Source organism: Nelumbo nucifera, chromosome 6, assembly GCF_055504915.1.
Source record: "Nelumbo nucifera cultivar China Antique chromosome 6, China Antique-T2T, whole genome shotgun sequence".
Classification (NCBI taxonomy): domain Eukaryota; kingdom Viridiplantae; phylum Streptophyta; class Magnoliopsida; order Proteales; family Nelumbonaceae; genus Nelumbo; species Nelumbo nucifera.
Genome location: NC_142654.1, coordinates 16105992 through 16128485, shown reverse-complemented (window position 1 = coordinate 16128485; position 22494 = coordinate 16105992). Strand labels below are relative to the sequence as shown.

Sequence of the window (22494 nt, the reverse complement as noted above, 5' to 3'; positions counted from 1 at the left end):
TAATTGGGACCGAAAAGGCTATCAGTTCTCAATTTTCATTGTCCAACCGTTCAGTCTGGACAGAGTTTGCAAGCATTGCATTTGACCTAAAAGGTTGAATTATTGACTTGCCAACAAATAGAAAAGCAATTTCAATATTGGATTGTTTTTAGATTTTATATTTCATTTCCACCATTAATAAAAACATATCTTATTTATAGCATTTATTTTTCTTTGGTATGATTAATATAAAATAGTAGAGATGTGTTCAAATGTTTTTTCTATAAATTTTTTGTATTTTTTGTAATGTTTTATATTATCTTATTTTAATTTTTATTATTTAATTATGACATCAATTGCTAACAAATTTTCCCTAAAAAGGTTGAATTGTTTGCTTACTACCAAATAAAACAATTTCATTTTTGGGTCGGTTAATTTTTGTATTTCATTTCTATTGTCAATAAAAAACAAGTCTTGTACATCACAGTTATTTTTTTAATACAATTAATAGAAAATATTATGGATGTGCTTAATTTTTTCTAACTTTTGTATGTATTTTTATTTAAATTTTTTTGTTGTTTAATTATGACATAATAGGTTGATCCGCTTGACCTAGATGCTTTAGTTTTTTATAGACCGCCTAGGTGGAAGATTAATTGTATTCTTGGGTTAATTTAAAAAATGAAAAACATGATATTATAAAGTACTAAATTTAGAATAGATCAGTAAAATTTATTGGTAAGAAAAAAAACCTTAAATATATGATTTAATGAGAGAAAATGGGGGTTAATACTTTGAAAATAATATTTAATGAGAGGAAATTCAATGTGATAAAAAATGATTGTCCAAATGCCCTTAAAATTAGATAGGGGATAGGGATCGAATTTAAAGATAGGGGTATTTTAGTTAAAGAGAAAATCTCCACATCATTTGCACTTTTAAGTATGCAATTATACTAACTATTCCCTCATATGGACTAAAACCTATCCAATGAATGCAAGCTTAATCTATGGACAAGAAGAATAAGATATCAAGTTCTAGAAGTTTTCAAAAGTTATTACACTCATTAAGATTTGATGTAATCAATTTGCAAGAATCAGTATTATGGACTTAATTAAGATTTACCTTGATTACACCACAACGTTAATGATTAAGTTAGAAAAGGATTTAAGGCTTTTTTTTCAGATTTTATTCTAAACAAAATCATAAAAATTCTAAGTTTGGAACTCTAAGGTATCAATTCCCAAATAGTAAAAATCGATTACTTAAATGATCCAAGGTTGGACTGAATGTAACAATTGACTACTAAAGAGGTGGTAATTAATAGGGATGCAAATGGATCTGATTTTGAATCTGATCTAACATTGTTCATGTCGGACCTAATCCGATTTGATAGGACTTGATCTGAATTTGAATTTTATCGGATCTGATTTGATCTAACTTGTTTTCTTTTTTAATTATTTTCATTATATATATACATGTTTTTTATAAAAAATAAAAAATATAACAAATTTATAAAAATACAATATAAATAATATATTTATAAATAAATAAATAATATATATGTATTATATATATATATATTTATAAATATATAACACATCGGATTTGATAAGGGGTGTTCTAAATCCGATCTGATTTTTTATCAGATCGATGATTCGATCCAATTCGAAGATCCGACTGGGAGTGATCTGAGTTCGACCAAATAAGATTGGATCGGAATCCAATCTGCACCCCCAATAACTAACTTGTGATAGCCGAATTGGGTGTCACTTAACAATTGATTACCTATTATGGTATGTTTGGTTTGAGTGAAAAGGTAGGGAAAGGCAAGGAAAGATAGGAAACTTATACAAGGTTTCTAAACGTTTTCTTACCTTTCCCTTCCTTTCCCTACTTATTTTCCTTCAAACCAAACACAACCTAAGGGACAATAGTTGATTGGTTGTGATAATCTAGCCTAGTGTCACTTAATAATCAACTACTTGAAAGGTAATAGTCAACTGCCCAAGAAAAAAACAATTCTCTTTTATGCATATACATAATAAACAACTTCTTAGTTAAACTTTTTGATTTACTACTTTGCCATGCTAAGTTAAATTTTTTGATCATTTGAAGTCTCAATGATTTTTTTTTTCTTTTGGTAAGTCTTCAAATTTTATTGAAAACTAGTTATGAATATTTCCTAAAATAATTCCATCATCTCCCAACAACTCAATAATGGTCACAAGGCCTTTAATTTTGAACAATGATATTTACGAATAAATTTAAGTAAAAGATTATAAGGAAAGTGAGCTGATTAAAAAGATTCAAGTAAAAAATAGAGCAAAAGTAGGAGAGAAAAAAATTCTATGCTAAAAAAATTATTTTTGTGAGAAAAACTAAAAAAATCATTTGTGCTTGTTATTCCCGCAAAATTGATACCCCAAAGCGTTAAGATACAAAGGAGATGGAGATTCTCCACCAAAAGGATGTTTGAAGGCATGGTTTCAAAACTGACCCAGTGATCGAATTGGTCAGGGGTCCAGTTATTGGGTCGAATGGTTCGATTGTTGAATCAAATGTTTGGCCCGTTTTAACAAAAATATAAAAATAATAAAAAATGGTCAAAATCATTTGAACAGTTTGAATGGTTCGAATGATTAACCGCTCGATGCAATGGTTTGCTGACCAAAATCAATGTTTTTGATGAAAAATCTAATTTTTGAAGAAAATAGAACCGATCACTGGACTGATTTCCAGTTTTTCCGGTCCGTCCGGTTTTGAAAATCATGTTTGGAGGTATTGAAAAGCGAGGGTATGTTTAAAAGAAAAGTGACGGGGAGTTTAAACTTTTAAGTTTTAATTAATCCGTTATAAATAAAGAAATAAAATGAAGGTAGATTAGAGTTGAGATCTTCTTCCAACCCAACTTCATCTAATACCGTACATCTCACTATGAAATTGAGGCCCGCCATGTATGAGATGTGCGGTGTTGGTAGAGGGTTGGAAGACTGGAAGGTGATTCGGACTCGGTAAATTAGGAAAAACATAGAATGCAGGGGGACAAATTCGTAAAAGTGAGGGAAGGTGGGGACATTGGGCTTCGAGCTGCCAAACCCGTACAGATGGCGTACACGGTACACCCTCCACCTCCCTCCACAACCTTTCTTTCTTTAACTATTTCTTTACTACATTCAGTATACCAGTGGCATCCAGCGACACCAAATTGAGTAGCAGAGTGGGAGGGCGTGCTCTCTGTTCTATCCTCTACTCCATCTAAATATATCTCCTCTGTCCTCCCTTTTTTTTTTTTTCTAGTCTCTACTCCTCCAATCCAGAAAAAGGTAATCAAAAGATATAAACAGAAAAGGTAAGCGAAAATATTAACAATACCAACAAAATTTGATTTTTCTCCCCAAATATCTGATCTTTTTTTGTATTAGTACTTGTAGCGCTTTCAGGGTTGTATTTTGTTTTGATTTTGATTTGTTGGTATAAAATTTTTGTCTTTTTCTTTTTTTTTTGAAAAAAAATTGCTGGTTGTTACATTTTGGTTTTTGTTTCCGTTTCAATGACCGCGAACGGTGGATGTGCTTTATATCTCCTTTTCTAACCATTATCTCAGAAATCCGCAGTTGGGGTGGTTGATTCTCGCCGTTTTTTCTTCGGTTTTGGTTGATTTTAAGTTCCTTTTCGGAACTCATGAAGAAGAAGAGGAAGAAGAAGAGAGTGAACTTGTCTTGTTTTAGTGTTCTAGGGTCGTGTTGATGGTAGAAGAAAATCTAAAGCTCTTATGTTAAGTCTTCGTTTTTCATTTGTCGTTCTGCTCATTTCTTTAGAGCACTTTATTCCCGTAATTTTCTTTTTAGTTGTTGAGTTCATACGATCATATCGGCTATATTTGGAGTTTTCTTTACTTTACATGGTTTCTTTTATTGAAAACAGAGGTTTTTATTTTCTCTGGTTGTTTTAATTGGCTTCATTGTACTTGGTTTCAATTCACTTTGTCTGGTTTCATTTGTTTCTTCTGGAGATTCTTAGTTTTGTTTTTTCATTTATTAATTCTTACTTGTTAAGGAAAGGTTTTCTAGAAATGAGTTTCATTGAAATGCTGGCGGAAGCATCCGAGTAAGCTACTAATAGAACCTGCCGGATACTTCTATTACAGAAGAAGTAACAGGAAGCTTAACCATGGCTGACTTAAACAAGTAGTGATCTATACATTGTAATTTAGTGTACAATGTCAAGGCAGGCTCACCTCCCCCCTCGGTGCCCGCCTCAGAACAGGGCTAGTTCTTGCAGCACCCAAGGTACTGTCTCTCAAACTCTACAGGGAAATGGTGAACTGTACCTTCACCACCATCGGTTTCATTCCCAGAGCTCCATCTTGGAAGAACAACCCTCTTGGCTTGATGACCTGTTAGGTGATTCTGACACGAATTTGAAGGGGATCATTCATCGCCGGTCAGCCAGTGATTCGTTAACTCTTTTAGAGGCGCCTGCATCATTGAATCTAACTTCCAATGCTGACATTAAAAATACCATCTCTGATGAAACTGGTACTGGTATGGAGGCTGCATGTATATATGGTCCTAACTCTCCTCGGTGCAGGAGTAATCTAACCCATTCAAAAGACTCAATAGTTTCAGCACTATCAGAATATGTTCCTCAAACACCTTTGCAGCATTCATCTAAGAATCTCTGCATTCCTGAAACTGCTCAGTCTTATTTGGAGGGAGGTGCTTGTGGTTTGAACAATGAGCTTCATTCTGAGACAAAGGCAGCAAAACGGTTAGACACGTTAAACTCTATCCTTTCCTGTCAAAGCATTAAGTCTTTCAACAATTTTCATCCCAAATTTTCATGTGCATAACTTTTAAAACAATTTTATGCTGCATTGGCATCTAGTAACTCTGTAGTACGTGAATTGTTTTTAATTGTCTAACATGTGCTTTCTTGTATGCTGTAAATGCATCTATTATGTGCAGCCACGAGCTTTGATATCAATTATTGGAAAACCATTGGCTTCAACCTTGAATAGTCACACATGCACATGAGAAAACAAAGTTAGGTGTTGGCACACCATTTGGAAGGTCTAGATCAACCATACAATCGTGCAAATTATATGGGAGTTAGGTTTGCATTTAAGTGATCTTGATCAAAAGTTAGGTGTTTGTGTACTGCCAAAGGATCTACACTAAGAGTTGGGACGTATGAATGGCTAGATCTTGGCATGTCATCTAGACAGCCCAAATAAGGTCTTAGATATCAAAATGGCAAAACATTAATTAGATTTGTTGAGAACAGATTGGAAAAACAGGATTCATGTAGCCGGTCCCATACAATTAGGATAAGACATGGATGATGATGATAAAAAGGTTGAATTTTGGCATGGTAATTCAATGGGCAAGATCAACAATTGAATTTGGCATGCCGTTTGGACAATTTAGATTAGTTTCTAAATCTTTAGTTTGATTTTTTATAGGACATCTAGCCCGGTAAAAGGTAAAATAGCTGTCAAAATTGTTGTGGGGGTAGGATAGCACGGATCCATGCAGGCCCCACTAGATCATGCAATGTGGATTGCCTGCTTTTCTGTGGGTTTGAACTTGTGCCTCTTAGAAGGAAGGGGTGCCAACTAGCCAGCTAACTACGTCATTGGGGCTTATTGCTCATCGTACTGATATTCTTCTTTGTTTTGATGGACTCTAGAATATAAATTTGGAAACTACAATTTTAACATGACCTTCTTTCTATTTAATACCTACTTTGATGCCTGTACTTAACATTTTGGAACTCAAGATTGATAGCCGACCATGTCAGTTGGCTGGATAGGTATGCCTGCTTGGGTAAGAGGTCTGACCTGAGTGGCTGAGCCTTTCATGTAGTTCAGTCAGCTGGCACAACAATGTAGTTGTGCTTTAAATCTCATATGGGGCTGGGACCAGGCTGAAAATTTCAGGTCTTGTTTCAACCATGGCCCAATAGTTATCTGCAGTTCTAAAACATTGTTATCTACGTCAATGCTATAAAGACTTTTGACAAAATCAAGATTGTATTTAGCAGTTGTTGAAGTTATTGACCTTTTTTGCAGGCACTCAGGACAGCGATCAAGGGTTCGAAAGCTTCAGTATATTGCTGAACTTGAAAGGACTGTTAATCTTCTTCAGGTTAGCCATTACAAGATAGACTAGTCTTATGGAATTATACTGATGAAATATTGGCTTGTACTTGTAGCCTTATAGGTCAACAGGGAAAAAAGGCTTGCACTTGATAAGCACTTGAGTGGAGATCTTTCCAATGATGTGTCATAAAAGATATCTTCTCACTTAAACGATCTAGAGGTGGAGGTGGAGGTGGAACCAACATGACTGGGGGTTCAATATTTGAATGATTTGACCATCTAAGCTTTTTTTGGTAACAGACTATCCAAGATGTGAACATGAAAAATGGAAAAAAAGAACATTGAAAAAAGTATAAATAGAAATAAAAATGCTGAGTGTGGAAGAAATGCATATGCTAACTGCTAAGATGGATGAGTGGAAAAACTAGAAAGGATAGGACCAGAAATGAAATCATTTGAAGGGACCTAGGAGTAGCTCCAAGCTTCCAATAGGTGATAAAATGAGAGAAGGTCGATTAAGATGGTTTGGTCATGTGCGTAGAAGACCATCAACAGCACCTGTAAGAAGAATTGATCTGTTGCAAGTTGAAGGGGCTAGATAGGGGTGGACCAAAAAGGACATGGGTGAAGTAGTAAGAAAATGATTTAAGTACACATAATTTAACAATGGATATGGCATTAAATAGAACAGAATGGCAAAACAGGATTCATGTAGCTGACCTCATATTAGTTGGGATAAGGCTTGGATGATGATGATGACCCAATAAAAATGCTATTTATAAACATTTAAAAGCAGTTACATTTATGTACCAAGAGTTTCTTGACTGCTTGGAATCCGAGCCGTTGCAACTTTATTATTTTTTTTTGAGAAATGAAGAAATGAAATCTTAATATTGGAATTGTTTTTTTTTTTTGGTTAAATAGCGGTTGCAAGTTTATGTTCCATTCTATATTTCACAACATTTCCTGTTACCTAAAATAGCCAGATAAGATGATTAACCATTAGATTTTTTTTTCCCATTATGTGTTTGGACATTAAAAGAGTGTGGCTGTTCCAAATTCTCTTACATGCATTTACAGGAGTTTGAGTATAGGTGTTGGATGTGGGTATGTATATTGGACTTGGATCTGTCTGACCTCAAAAAAGTAATCTGCCGGTCAATATACAAACACGTCATACACTGGATGATAAAACTTTTCCAATTGTGTAATTAAGCTATATTTAGTTTAGACATATTCTGTTTTTCATATCCAAAAAGTGAAGTATCAATAACAAAACAAAGCAAATAAATGAACTTGTAACATGATAATCAAAACCCTGGAAAATGGCAAATATACAGAGCATCCACATTCCACATACTAAGCAGTTTAATCCTTTAATTGCAACGTCTATTTTAAGAAAATCGGTTAATAGTTTATGTTAGGTATGTGGCCTATTAAGTGGATACATTCACAACCGATTCAAACTAGGCACTGGAAAGACACAGATTCGGCAGATCCAACACATATCCCATACCCATGTCTATTTTGTGTCTGAGACTGGTACTTGGGAATGAAAGTCTGGTATCAACTCTATTAGAAATTATTTTACTAGGTTGGTAGTTGTGTTATGACCCTAAGGGCTTTTGGATACAATCTTGATTCTTTTCATAAATATGTTGCATCAAGAATGTGGTTCATTTTACCTATAGAAAAAGAATGTGATGCATTTAAGTTGGTTTCTATAGATAGAAATCTATAATCAAAGTTTTTAATTTCCTGATTCTAGAATTCACTTACAACCAGATTCTGGGATTTCAACAGAATGATCAGAAACCTTATGTGCCAAATTAAGCTGTGTGTGAATTAGGGCAGAGATGGAAAAGTGGGATGCTAAACTACTATGAAATCCACTTATTTCTCTGCTCTTCTGTTTGCCTCCAAAAAAGTGAGTCATAGGGAGAAAATGTACTTTGTGATGTGCTGTAACTCTTATTGGTAGAGAAGGGGCTAGTCTTTCTGGTATCCATTCAATCATAAACTCCATTCTCCCAAATTGAAAAACAGCCTTATGGATTTTACAGGGTTGGAGTTTAATCAGTTCTAAAATATTTTATGATCCTAATCAGGTAGTCTATTATCCTTATTCTCAAATTTTGGGTCCATCTTTACTCCAACTCTAAGTGTAGGGGTGCCTATCTTAAATCTTATAAATTTAAATGAAAAGCTAGATGGAGATTCAGCTCTCTGTTGCATCAATTCATTGAAAAAATACATTCAATAAACAAAATGAGAACCTAGATGGGGGAGGCAGGCATCTTACCTCTGAAGAAACTAGTTACAAGAGTAAGGCCACATTTGGGTGTGCTTTTTGGTCTGAAAGGGCTTCTGAAAAATCCACTTTCTGAAAAAGTGCTTTTTTAGTGTTTGGCTGGTCACCATTTTTTTTCCAAAATAGCTTCTTGCAAACGTATACTAGCTAAATGGAGTTTTTTACTGTCCTTTTTCAGATGGGCTTTTTCACCAAGCGATCTTTTGACTGGCTTTTGGCTTCTCCAACTTGAAAAGCACAAAAAGCCTGTTGAAGAAGCACTCACAAATGCAACCTAATAAATAAGTCAGAATCACACAGCCGAATTCTTTCCCAAAACAAAGTAACAAATGAACATTAGCCAAATGCATACTGGCCAGAAAGATGACATTTTGAACCTTTCTAGGAAGAGTTGTGGTCAGTGAGCACCTGTGTTAATCTAGAATCACAAGCCGGATTGGAAAAGTCTGCTAGCTGATTACTTTCCCAATTACCCTCCAAGTGTGTAGTGCATCTAGGTCAGAGTAGCATACCCATCCTGAAGTTCTTGTAACAAATATCAAAGAAACCATTGTGGATCATGTGCTCCATTCACATTATGATAATTGGGCTTGCAATGTCATGATGGAGCTGCATTATGTGAACTAATTGAACTAAATGTTCAAGTTGACATGTTTAATTTTTAGCCTTAAGCAATGTGCTTTGATAACTGGACTGGGCATCAGTTCTGAAAGTGTTCAATTGCCTGTCTAACCAGCAATTCATCTTAAAAGTCCTGGTTTTTCCCAGTTTTAATCAAACTAAAAAATGGTCCAATTTTGGTGGACCTGGTTCATCTGGGTGGTCTTGTCCAAAATCCGGATTTCAAAAAGTTGGTCTCAATGTTGTATTTCTTCATTTCCTAGAGTATTATTATTATTTTTTCATTCTTTTAATTCATTTTCTTCTACAAGCTCTCAAAGAAATTTTAAATTGAGATTCATGTTTTTGCAGTGTTTGGAGTCTGATTTGGCTGCTCGAGTTGGTTCTCTACTTCAGAGGCATGCTATTTTATCCATGGAAAACACCACACTTGAGCAGAAAATAGCCATCCTTCAGAAGGAAAAGTTGATCATGGATGGTATGTCTTTTATCATTTTTACCAAAATTTGTGGTTCCTGAGAATCTTTCTATTTGAAGATTGAGGCTCATTAAGGTTGGACAGTGAAGGACAAAGGAAGTAGCTTACATTCTTATAAAAAAAATCAAAGGCTCTGGCATGTTATTGAGCAGAGCAAAGAATTTTAATGATATGCTATCTTCAAAATGATAAGACAGACAGGAATATGTGATCCATACTGCTCTACATTTGGAATGTGTTTAAGGGAGTTGGACAGAACCAGTCATTATACATCATTCATGATTTGGCATTTCTGGTAGAAATTATCTTCTCATGGTTAAGCCATTAAGGTAGTCTGACCAGAACCATAGAAGTTATTTACATAACTCAAAGAATGTCCCAATCTTGTTTCAATGGGTGCGAAGTCTATAGCAGGTGGGGTGGGGAGGAAGCAGTAGTGTTATTTTTCCAACCTGCTGAAATTAAATGTGAAAGATTAATTAGGAATTAAGGATATATTAGCAAACCTGTGTTATTTTTTATTGGTAAAGGTACTTTGATTATAGAAAAGAATGAGTAACAGTTACATAGATGCCAAGCATCCCCAAAATAGGCCAACCTATGCCACCTAACCTCATTTCTTTATATCCTTGGTATTAACATTTTAAGTAACATTTCTTTTCCCAGCTGAGCCCAAAATAAATTTTCTCTATCTACCCTTGTTTGCCAATGCATCAGTCAATTCATTAGCTGATCTGTCATCTGTATATCCAACTATAACTGATTATTAGGCCCCTTTCCAGTGTTCTCACCTCTCTCATGGTGCCATAATCAGTCCATTATTTTGTGAGCTTAAATTACAACATTAGAATCCCCTTCCACTGCCAAATTTCATAAATTAAGAGACCTCGCCAATTCTCAACTTTTGTGGAATTTGCATGGCCAATTGGGATGAGAATAAAACAAGGATACTCCCATTAATAATTTCTAAAACATTCTCTATTCCCATCAGAGCCTGGAATTCCTTTACTGCAGCTATCAAAATTAAGCTTAACCGCAATTCATAAAAAAAAGCTTAGTTGCATTTGATGTGGGTGTGTACCATCTAGAAATTATCCTATCTCTCATTGAGGATTAAGCAATCCATGGCCATCCTCTTAAAATATCTTCAAATGCAATGATCTGTCTTGACCCATTGTATCACTTTTTTGATGGTTTCAATGAGCGAGTGAGCTTCTCAATCTTTCTTTGTCATGCTTCCCATAGCACTTCTCCACATAATCTTATTTTTGAAGAGCAACAGGATAGGATGAGTTGGAGATGCTGCTCAAATCTGAAGGGGGCACACCCACTGGTATTCAAGAAGGCCTAAGAAGCAAATCTGGAATGCCTGCAGCAAAAGAATAGGAGATTTGCAAGTGGTAAGGGTCTACCCGCTTGCTTTGCAGAAGAGACAAAATGTGTGGGGATATACACCATCCAAATCTTTTCCTTTTCAACATCTCACAAGTGCTAATTTTTGGTGAAAGACTGCCCAACAAAAGGCCCTCACTTATGGTGGAATGGCCTATTCCAAATTTCTCTAACTGTAAAGTTTGTAGGATTTTAGAAGTGAAAAAGGGTATTATGATCTCCTATGCATGCACTTTCTTTTGGCCTTTGCAGGTGAGACTCATTCTTTGGTGGGTCCTGATCTGTATAACATGCGACACACTGGAAGTTATAGGCATTATACATCTTCAGTTGGGACCACTTAGGGTGTGTTGGGTTTGTGGTTTGCTTGTGTTCCAGCTGGTTCCAGAATGAGAAATCTTGTTTTCTTGCATTTGGCTATATTGTTGGTGGTTCTGGAAGCAGCAACTCATGATTTCAAAACCAGTAAAATCCCCTTCCTAAACTCTTCAATTTATTGCATTCTTAACCCAGAATACATGGTTTGCTGATATAAACATGACATAACACATGGTGTGTCACACGCCAAGAATGCTCCAATCTCAATAAGAGCTGAAACTATCTCTGGACATGAATAATGCAATCAATACTCACATGTTATAGTTCAAGAAATGAACCATGAGTAGTAAAGCCTCTATTGTCTGGTTCAAAAAATGCCTCGTCATTTTATTACCACCTTTTAGAACCACAAATTGAATACCACGTTAGTGTGCCAGCTCATTATTTGAAATTGCGGCCATTTTGGTAATGGTGAAAACTTCAGCATATATATTTTTTTATCTTATTTAGTAGCTGTTCGAAGTCGTTTCTACTTTATCTCTTTCACCTTTAGTGAATTAGTGGTAGAACAAATAAAATGAAGTTAACTTTTTCCTATCATGTTCAATGTTTTTCCTTATTGCAGGTCAATATCAAACTCTGAGGAAGGAAGTTGAGAGATTGAAAGTATGCTACATAAATCATCTGAAGAGCAAGACTACTGTGTGTCGTCGCACAGGATCTGCCATTGATGCAATAATCTCAGACAGTAGTTGGCAGATGTTAGACATTGGAAAACTTAGTCTTGGTGAAAACTAGTTGCACTGAAGCATGGTTTCAGATGGTAATTTGGCTTTGAAGATATCGGACCTCGATCAATTTCTCCCTCGTCTGAGGAATTAAGCAGAAGTTTTACTAATTTTCAGGTAGCTAGCTATCTATGTTATCATGCAACTATTGCCTGTAAATAATCTCCTACTTGGTATTCCACGAACTAGGAATCAATGCTTGGACCTCTGCATTGTACAAGAATGCAAGTAAGCAAGTATTTTTCCTTGCTAAAAGCCTGGTTAATTATATACGTACATATGCTTATGAAACAGACAATGAGATGCTCGTCACAAGCATGCATGCACCTACAGTGATGTTAATACAGTTTTGAGTTAATTAGCTATTCTTCTTTTTCTGATAGACCAATTGAACTGTTGAGGGGGTGTTAAGTTGGTAACAATCAATTTCTCAACTTGTCAGTGATATAATCTTGTCTTATGGGCGGGCGGCGGAGTCAGGGAGTGCTTATTTGAAAAATAAGTGTTTATTCTAATAATCACTCATGAGTGTTTGGTGAAAAAGCACAGGGGACAGGTATTTTCAAAATGACATGGCGGGTCAAGACATGCCAGAAAAGAAACAAGTACTTAAAAATATGTTTCTCGAATAAGTATTCGGGCTTATTTTCCAAATGCATATAAGCACTTATTGGTGTGGTCCTGGCGACCTGGCCAAAAACTAAGAGACCAGTTGGGATGGTATTTACAAAAAGCATCACCTGCATGGGGTGGTAAACTAATGCCGCTTCCTGAGAGGCATTTTCTCAGAAAATGGTGCTGCATAGGCATGTGCTATTTGCTGCTATATAGGCTTTAATATCAGGCATTTTTCAAAAAAAATGTTTTTTTAGATGCGAGTTTGGCTTTCATTAGGGCAATACCCATTCAAACATTCTTTACTGTCTTGCATTGGGAATAGTTTCACACTCATGTTTTATTTCATGGGGAGATATTCCCGTCGCAAGGGTGCAAGAGGCTGTTGGGATGGTGTGAGCATGGGCTTGCTCTGATGGAAGCTGATCTCTTTAGATGTGTTACTTTTCAGTATTGATTCCAAACACCAGGAGGTTGTAAATTGTGATCAAGGTTCAAATTATCGATATGGTTGATATGTTGGTAGAGGCGTATCGGCCTATATCGAGGCTCATTTCACTTTTTTTTTTTTTTTAAATCTGGTTCAAAGGGGTCAGTTTAAGGCCTGTTTACCCCCTGAACCAGGTTAAACCCCAAAACACCCATTGTAGGGGCATATATTGGGAAGTCCCTGATACTATCGATTGATACATATTAAAATTTTGAACCTTGATTGTGATATGAAGAGAGAGTGCATAGAGGTGTAAAGCGGACCGTGTTGGGCCTGCTTGCAGCCTACGCAAAGTGCGGGCCATGCCACCCTCCCCAGGGATAATTTGGGGGTTGGCCTGACATGGCCCACGACCCAAGCCAGTGCGGGCCCGTGTCATGCCATGTCGTGGGCCTAGGTGGGGCAGGTTGCAGGTCGTGCCATGGGCTTGGGCCATGTCGGGCTAGGCCATAGGCAGGGCCTTGGGCATGGGCTAAATCAGGCCATTCTGTTTTTTTTTTTTTTACATTTTGATTTTTTTTTTATTTCTTTGCTAAGTAAAACTAAAATATTTAAATATTTAACTTTCCTTTGGGAACTATTTGAATAAAAATAAGAAATTTAACAAAGAAATGAAAAAAAAAAACTTAATCAAATAAGAAGTCAATGAGGCAAAGACTCAAAGTGAATAACAAATTGGAAGAAAAATAGAAATTTTATTTCATTTAAATTTGAATGATACAAATCATACAATGGTTGGATGAATGAAATATGAAAATTGGAAAATGAAATAAATTAAGAAAATATAAAAATACAATATAGTTACAAATTGAAGATAAAAAATTATGTTATTAAAAAAATTAATTAAAATTAAAACAAAATTTACAATAATTTGAAAAATGTTATATAGCTATTGAGCATACAAAAAATATTGATTTCATCATTTTTTCCTATTGTTCTTGACTTTGATCATCTGATTCTAGTGAAACATAAGGTGTAGTGCCATGCCCTCCTTTGTTTTATAATCTATCTTTAGCATTCAATCAATCTTTAAAGTAGATGCACATCTGTAGACTTTCATCATTCATATAGATTCTCTTGTCGTCTAACAACCTAGTACCTAACTAAAACAAGACTCTAATGAAACTATAGACACTGAAGGGGTTAGTAGATCACAAGCCGTGGCGACGAGAACTGGATAATATTTTGCATCTTCACTCTACTAAGCTAAAATATCAAAATTATTTGTTCCCTCCAAGGTGAAGGAAGAATCACCTAAAGTAGAAAAATTTGCTTGTAAATAAAAATTAAGTTTAGTAAATGAGATTGTTGTCGAGGTAGTGGATTTCTTCCTCTTACTTATTAAATAAAAATGTTTTTCTCTTCCACTATTGGACTTAAGCTCAAAAGTAGAAGATGTAGCTGTATAAATTGTAAATTTTTTATTATTCCCTATTACTTCAAATTCATATAAACTATACATTTCAAGTAATAAATTATTAATTTCTTCTTTTTTATTTCCAATTTCAATATTTATATTTTCACAATATGTTTCAAGTAAAATATCTAAACCATCTTTCCTAATCCTAGGATCTAATATTATAGCTATGCAATAAAGAAGAGAAATGTTCTCCCAATATTTTTTAAATTTATTTTTCATTACTTCAACAATACTTTTAAATTGTGGATTCTTTCTATATTTTGCAAAACAATCACTAATCATCATTAATTGATAAGCTAAATTACAACTAGTTGGATAATAAATACCTAATAATTCATTAGTTGCATCATAAAAATGTTTTAAAAAATCTTTTATACAAATTGCCATATCCCAGTCTTCCTCAAATATAATATCAATAGACATTTTTCAATTATAAAAATCACTAAGAATTTGTTTGTGAGAAATACAACCTTCTAACATAGCAGTAGAATTTTATCTATGTTTAACATCTAATATACAATGTTTATATTTCAAACCATAATTTTGACATAAATATTTAAATTCTTGTTTTCTAGCTCCAGAACTTTTAATATATATAACACAATTTCTAATATTAAAAATATGAGTAGAAATAGTATTTAAAGCATCCTAAATATATAAATTTAAGATGTGACATGCACATCTGATATGAAATTTTACTATTTAAACATGGTTTTAATTGAGATTTTAAAATATTTATTGCTGAACCATTATTACTAGCACTGTCAAAACTAATAGAAAATAATTTATTGTAAATTCCATAAGCATGTAAAGTATTTAAATACTTGTAGCAATAACTAGGCTAGTATGTAGCCATTCAAGCCTAGTAAAACTTAAAATTCTTTTATTTAAATGTCAGTTTTCATCAATAAAATGACTAGTAACACAAATATAACTTATGTTAAATTTAGAAATACAAATATCAGAAGTAATTGCAACTTTAGAATTAAAGTTTGATAACATATAAATTAAATTTTGTTTATATGAATAAAAAAATTTTAAAGCATCTAATCTAATAGTATTCCTAGAAACTTTTTTAAATTGTGGATTTACAGAATTATGTAACCAATTTTCAGTTTAGTATCTTCAGCTAACAAAAATGGTTATTCAGCATGTACAATGTATTTTGCTAATTCTTGTCTCATTTTTTTGAGAATATTTAAAAGTACCAAACCCCACCCAATTTGTGTTTGTGTTGTTTCTCTCCCTTCTTCTTCTTCTTCTTCTTCTTCTTCTTCTTCTTCTTCTTTCTCATGGGTGAGCAAATGTCTGCCCAAATGGCCAGTACCACCCTTGATACAATAGCTAAACTCTTTCCTACATCTTTGGCAAACAACTCTTTTTCCCTTCTCCTGAACCTCCTCTATTTTAAATATTTTCTAAATTGGGCTAATCAACTTAGTGGCCTTCTTTTTCTTTCCCCTAGTATCAGTACTAGAGGTGGAAGTTCCGTCAATATCAATAGCATCCATATCGGTGCTAAAACTACTATGCTGCAACTGGATATTGTTGACATTGAACATGTTGGGGAATTGGTTTTGGGAGGAGTCAACCATTTTTTTAAATTCTAAAAAAATAAAAATTAATTTAATTGCACTTACTCAGATTGCTGGTTTGGAATCTCAACTTGATTTTAATGGTTGAAACCTTTCAACTCCAAGAGTCCAAGCATCCCAAATTGCTAACTTGAGAGTTGAGATACTTGAATTGTTGAACAAGCCTTCTTCTTGTTGAAACTTCAATAAAGTTGAGAATTGGAGAATCAGAGAATGTATGAGAGACTGATACTTGAGAGAGTATGGGAACTAGAGAATATTTTAAGAAAATTGTTGAATTGGAGCAATGAGAATGGTGGAGGATAAGACTATTTATAGAAATTGAAAATAATTCAATTGCCTAAAATACCTTAAAAACTAGCTGTTTTTTAGTTTTTGGGAAGGGCTATTTTGGTCATTGTAAAGTCATTTATCACTTTACCCAAAATACTCATTCAAACTAGCTGTTATATTACCTAATGAGGGGCATTTGTGTCATTCTTTCTCCCTCCAAAATCAAAATACATAAATACCCCACCTATACAACTATTTATAGATATTGGGGGGTATTTCTGTAAAAAAAAAACCTCAAAAAGCTAAAACTAGCCATTGGAAACCCCCCAAGGACTAGTTCATCATGCTAGCCTGTGAAACCCTAGGCCCAACACGGCTTAGTCCATCGTGCCAGGCTTGGCACGGTCCGCGTGCCGTGCCATGGCAGGCCGACCTAAATTCAGGTTAGGCCATGCCAGAGAGTACCTTAACCTGACTGACTGGCCCATCCGTAACCACTTCATTGGTGTTAAGGTGAGATTCATGGCTTCGTGCCATGGCAAAGTGGGGCACGGATTTTAAATGGGTGGAATCCATTTCAAGTTCAACAAACTGATTAGTCATGCGTGGAGGTGCTTTCTAATCATCTTTTTGCTGCGTTATCTCCCCGTCATGCCGTCAATGTCATGGATGGTGATGAAGGAAGATTTGGCCCGACCTCGCAATCACGCCACGTGGCAAAAAACAAGTAGCTCGGCACTTAAAGCAGCATACCCAAGGTGCAAACACCAAAGGGAAGAGACCAGTAGACCGAACTCCCCTCGAGGAGACCAACTCCCTAAGGGGAGCCCGAACTCCCTACAAGGGGCCCAAACTCCCTAAAAGGAGCCTGACCTCCCTACTAAGAGCTCGAACTCCCTACTAAGAGCCCGAACTCCCTATGGGGAGCCCGAACTCTTCCTTTGGCCCCGAGACACACAAAGCAGTGACCCAAACTGGCCCGTCTCATGGCAGTTCGGGACACCCCCCCTATCTGAACTCAAGACTTCGCCTCGCACACCGCTCCAAGCACTTTGCCTCCAGAGCATTGAACTGGACAAATCACACCGTACCTGACACCGAAGGAGTCCGTATCCAGGGGCGGCGCACCTGACTGACTTGGGATCTGACGCTTGACGGCCGCACTTTAACGGCCACCTACCACCGTCACCTGCCACCGCCATCTCCAGTTACAGAGATGGCTCCGACAAAAAGAGTAGTGACGGTTCTGCCCCAGCAGAGGCAATGACGCCCGAACTGGCAGAAGCACGGAAGTAATCATTCCCGACCTGACAGAAGTCTAGGAGTGAGTGCGCGAGGTGGTTATAAAAGGCTCTCCACCCCCCCCCCCCCCAAAGAGGAGGTAAGCAAACTTTGCGCTATCTAGTTTTATCTTGCCTTTGAAGGATTCTAACTTGAGCTTCGGAGTCTTTACACCGGGTTCCCCTCGCATCTCCTCCCTTTCAGGTTCCCTGCTACTAAGTTCAGAGGCAAGGCCGCTGACAGCTAAGACCGGCCGGATTGCGCATCATCAATTGGCGCCGTCTGTGGGAAAATGCTTCAAAAAGCCTCCCCCCAAACTCTCATAACCTCTTTTCTTCAAAAAATCCAACACTCATGGCTTCTTCCAGCAACGCCGGACGTGGCACAGAGACAAACACCACCGGGGAACAACTTCAAGTCCCCGTGGTGTGCGTTGGATAGTTCACCATCCCCCTTTCGGTGGATGGGATTCACAGCTTGAATGCGCCACAAGCAGTGGCGCCCGTAAACCTTCCTGCCACGAGCATCCCCTTTCCTCCCCCAATTGAGACCACCTTTACTGAACCAACTGTCATCCCCCTGGCAGCCAGCCAAAACCGGTTGGACAACTTGATGCAGTGCATAAGGGCAATGCAAGCCCAAATGCAATAGTTCCAGCAACACCAGCTTCATCAGCACCAAGTACTGCACAACATCTCCCAGTATCACTATCAACAGCAGTTCCCCCAACTACCGCAGAACCAACCACTACTTCCACCTCGGCACCCTGCTCCGAGGCCGGTTAAGGCCTCCCAGCAGGATGGACGCCCCTACAAAGGAAAGGCCTCCCGGCCCCAGAACCCCCCTAACAGCCAGGCCTCGTCCCCAGGCCGAAGGGAGAGAAAAATCAACCCCGCCTCACAGCTCGCAGGCGGGTCGGGAACCTCGCCCGCAAGATCGGCACCTCGGCGCTCCAAGCTCGAGTTCCCGCTCACGGAAAACCGATTCGGCGCCCTGGCAGCAGACTACCAGCATTCCCGGCCCGACGAGCTCGGCAACACGGAGGCCAGCAGCGCCAGTATCAGGCCCACTCAACAACGAAGGCGCCGGCGAAGTCACCGAACTGCCACCCGTGTCTTGTCAGAGCTCAGAGGCAAAGAGAGGAGTAACGCACAAAGAGTTCAAGTGGCACATGGTAGCTAACCAGCCCGCAACCGTGGTTGAATTCCTCAAGCTCGCGGACAAGTTCATGAGGACAGAGGAAGAAATCAACCAACGAACCGAAAGCGGGAAAGAGAAAAGAAAGAAGGAAGGCGAGCCCTCCAACCCAGTCGACAGAAAAAACCCGGCCCGAGAGTCAAAGCCAAACCAATCATTCCGAGCTCCCCTAGCAGTTCGGACGGATTACACGCCGTTAAACGCAAGGCGGACCGAGATCTTAATGACAATCAAGGATGCCCCATATGTTAAGTGGCCACCTCGCCTAAAGGGAATTCCGAACGAGAGAAATAAGAATTTGTATTGTAGTTTCCATAGAGACCACAGTCATAGTACCGAACAGTGTAATAATCTCCGGGACAAGATAGAGGGACTAATCCGTCGCGGATACTTAAGAAATTTTGTACAGCATAACAATAATAACAATAAGGCAGGTCGGCAAGGGGAGCTCGAAAAGGATGCCCCCGAGTCTAGCTGCAGACCTGCTGAACCGTTGTAGCGACAGCCTCCGGAAGAGAGGCCAGTTCGGGGAACCATCCATGTAATTGTGGGAGGTTCGGTGGTAGCAGGGTGTACCTCGGCAGCAGCCCGGACTTCAGTTCACGAAGCGGCCCTCGAGAAACGGAACCCCCCAAAAAGACCAAAGACCGAAGAACCAATCTTCTTCACGGAAGACGACACGTGAGGGGTCCACTACCCCCACGATGACGCGCTTGTCATTAAATTAAGGATCAGCGACTTCGAGGTCAGACGCGTACTCGTAGATTCGGGCAGCTCAGCGGACATCCTCTTCAAATCAGCATTTGACCAGCTACAGTTACAGAGGAGCGAGCTGAAGCCCGCGAACACTCCTCTGGTGGGTTTCAGCGGAGAGGAAGTCAAGCCCCTCGGAAAAATAACAGTACCTGTGGAAGTTGGCACATGGCCTTGTGCGGTCAGACTCAACCATGATTTCCTGGTGGTCGTAACCCCCTCCCCATACAATGCCATAATAGGGCGGCCAATCACGCATATCCTACAGGCGGTGGTCTCCACCTACTATTTGGCCATGAAGTTCCCTACGGACTTCGGTGTGGGGGTAGCGCGGGGCGACCAGCTCTGGTCCCGCAAGTGTTATGTTGCCACCCTGAAGCGAAAAACCAAGGTGGCCGACGACCTTGAACTGGAGCGGCCTGCGGAGCAAGGCGAGGAATGAGCTTCGCCCACAGAGGAAACGGTCGCAGTCCGACTTCGGCTACGGACCCAGCTCGCACACTATAGATCGATGCTTCCGTCGAGGAACCCCTACGAACCGAACTGGTGAGCTTTTTACTTCAAAATTTAGATATTTTTGTCTGGTCCGCGGCCAACATGCCCGATATTAGCCCCGACCTGATAACTCACAAACTTAATACTAACCATATAGTCAGACCCGTTAGATAAAAGAAACGCAACTTAGCCCTAGAGCGCTGGAGGGCGGTCGACGAGGAGGTCGAGAAGCTCCTCGCAGCAGAATTCATAAGGAAAGTCCATTACCCAAGCTGGGTGGCCAACCCAGTGCTGGTAAAAAAGGCGAACGGCAGGTGGCGCATGTGTGTCGACTACACAGACTTGAACCGAGCTTGCCCGAAAGATTGCTTCTCCCTCCCCAGAATTGACCGCCTAGTGGACGCGACCTCGGGACATGAGTTGCTAAGCTTCCTGGACGCCTACTCGGGCTACAACCAAATCAGGATGGACCAGTCCGATGAGGAAAAAACCAGCTTCATAACCGAATTCGGCATGTACTGCTACAAGGTCATGCCCTTCGGATTAAAAAATGCCGGGGCGACCTTCTAGGCGCGCGCCGCCACATATGTCAGCGTTTAGGCAGGCCAGCGCGCTTCCCGTCTAATAGACGCTCGAAGAAACCCAAGGAACCCTGACAACGCACCTCGCGCCGTCAGAACCAAGATTCAAAGTGCAGGGCAAATCTACTTGACACCTTGCGAACTCCCCGCGCCAGGGCAAGACCCTTAGCACAAGAAGTGGGGGGCAATTGATGAAGGAAGATTTTGCCCGACCTCGTGGCAAAAAACAAGTAGCTCGGCACTTAAAGCAGCATACCCAGGGTGCAAACACCAAAGGGAAGAGACCAGTAGACCGAACTCCCCTCGAGGAGACCAACTCCCTAAGGGGAGCCCGAACTCCCTACAAGGGGCCCGAACTCCCTAAAAGGAGCCCGACCTCCCTACTAAGAGCTCGAACTCCCTACTAAGAGCCCGAACTCCCTACGAGGAGCCCGAACTCTTCCTTTGGCCTCGAGCCACACAAAGTAGTGACCCGAACTGGCCCGTCTCATGGCAGTTCGGGACACCCCCCCTATCCGAACTCAAGACTTCGCCTCGCACACCGCTCCAAGCACTTCATCTCCAGAGCATTGAACTGGACAAATCACATCGTACCTGACACCGAAGGAGTCCGTATCAAGGGGCGGCGCACCTGACTGACTCGGGATCTGACGCTTGATGGACGCACTTCAACGGCCACCTGCCACCGTCACCTGCCACCGCCATCTCCAGTTACAGAGACGTCTCCGACAAAAAGAGCAGTGACGGTTCTACCCCAGTAGAGGCAATGACGCCCGAACTGGCAGAAGCACGGAAGTAGTCATTCCCGACCTGACAAAAGTCTAGGAGTGAGTGTGCGAGGTGGTTATAAAAGGCTCTCCACCCCCCCAAAGAGGAGGTATGCAAACTTTGCGCTATCTGGTTTTATCTTGCCTTTGAAGGATTCTAACTTGAGCTTTGGAGCCTTTACACCGGGTTCCCCCCGGAGCTTCCTCATCTCCTCCATTTCAGGTTCCCTGCTACTCAGTTCAGAGGCAAGGTTGCTGACAGCTAAGACCGGCCGGATTGCACATCATCAGATGGCACCTACTCCACTGATTCTCAATATCCGGATAAAATATGTTGTTCTTGTCTGTCTATCTTGTGTTTGTATGTATGCGCAAGGGGTGGGTGGGGTCTTTTGAGATTTTCCCTTGTCCCCTAACTTAACTTCCTCTTGGTTGGGGTCTTTATTCGGGTGAGATTGTCATTCTTCTATGTATTTAAAGGGAACTGATAACTATCTGGATGTCAGTGAGGGATAGTTAGAAGGGAACTCCACAGATGATACAGCCTGATGAAGGAAGATTTGGACCGACCTCGCAATCATGCCACGTGGCAAAAAACAAGTAGCTCGGCACTTAAAGCAGCATACCCAGGGTGCAAACACCAAAGGGAAGAGACCAGTAGTCCGAACTCCCCTCGAGGAGACCAACTCCCTAAGAGGAGTCCGGACTCCCTACAAGGGGCCCGAACTCCCTAAAAGGAGCCTGACCTCCCTACTAAGAGCTTGAACTCCCTACGAGGAGTCTGAACTCTCCCTTTGGCCCCAAGCCACACAGAGTAGTAACCCGAACTGGCCTGTCTCATGGCAGTTCGGGACACCCCCCTATTTGAACTCAAGACTTCGCCTCGCACACCGCTCCAAGCACTTCGCCTCCAGAGCATTGAACTGGACGAACCACACCGTACCTAACACCGAAGGAGTCCGTATCCAGGGGCGGCGCACCTGACTGACTTGGCATCTGACGCGTGACAGCCGCACTTCAACGGCCACCTGCTA

At 39.5% G+C, this 22494-nt stretch overlaps 1 protein-coding gene across 9 annotated transcripts; it reads left to right on the top strand.

Annotated features, from left to right (window-relative positions):
- The first annotated feature begins 3141 nt into the window (after positions 1 to 3141).
- LOC104590188 (bZIP protein) lies at positions 3142 to 12248 on the top strand. 9 transcript variants are annotated; one of them, XR_016077788.1, is made up of 6 exons: positions 3142 to 4752; positions 6056 to 6131; positions 9369 to 9495; positions 10778 to 10895; positions 11140 to 11352; positions 11831 to 11972. XR_016077788.1 is itself a non-coding variant. In XM_088890587.1 (5 exons), exons 1-5 carry the CDS (start codon positions 4202 to 4204, stop codon positions 12001 to 12003), a joined length of 813 nt encoding a protein of 270 aa, XP_088746713.1. In that variant the 5' UTR covers positions 3142 to 4201; the 3' UTR covers positions 12004 to 12248. The 9 variants fall into 9 exon arrangements, 8 of the variants coding, with proteins under 8 accessions (XP_088746713.1, XP_088746711.1, XP_010247076.2 ...); XM_088890587.1 differs by lacking the exons at positions 10778 to 10895; positions 11140 to 11352 and having other exon boundaries at positions 3142 to 4271; positions 4386 to 4752; positions 11831 to 12248; XM_010248774.3 differs by lacking the exons at positions 10778 to 10895; positions 11140 to 11352 and having other exon boundaries at positions 3151 to 3331; positions 4130 to 4752; positions 11831 to 12248.
- Positions 12249 to 22494: the final 10246 nt, after the last annotated feature.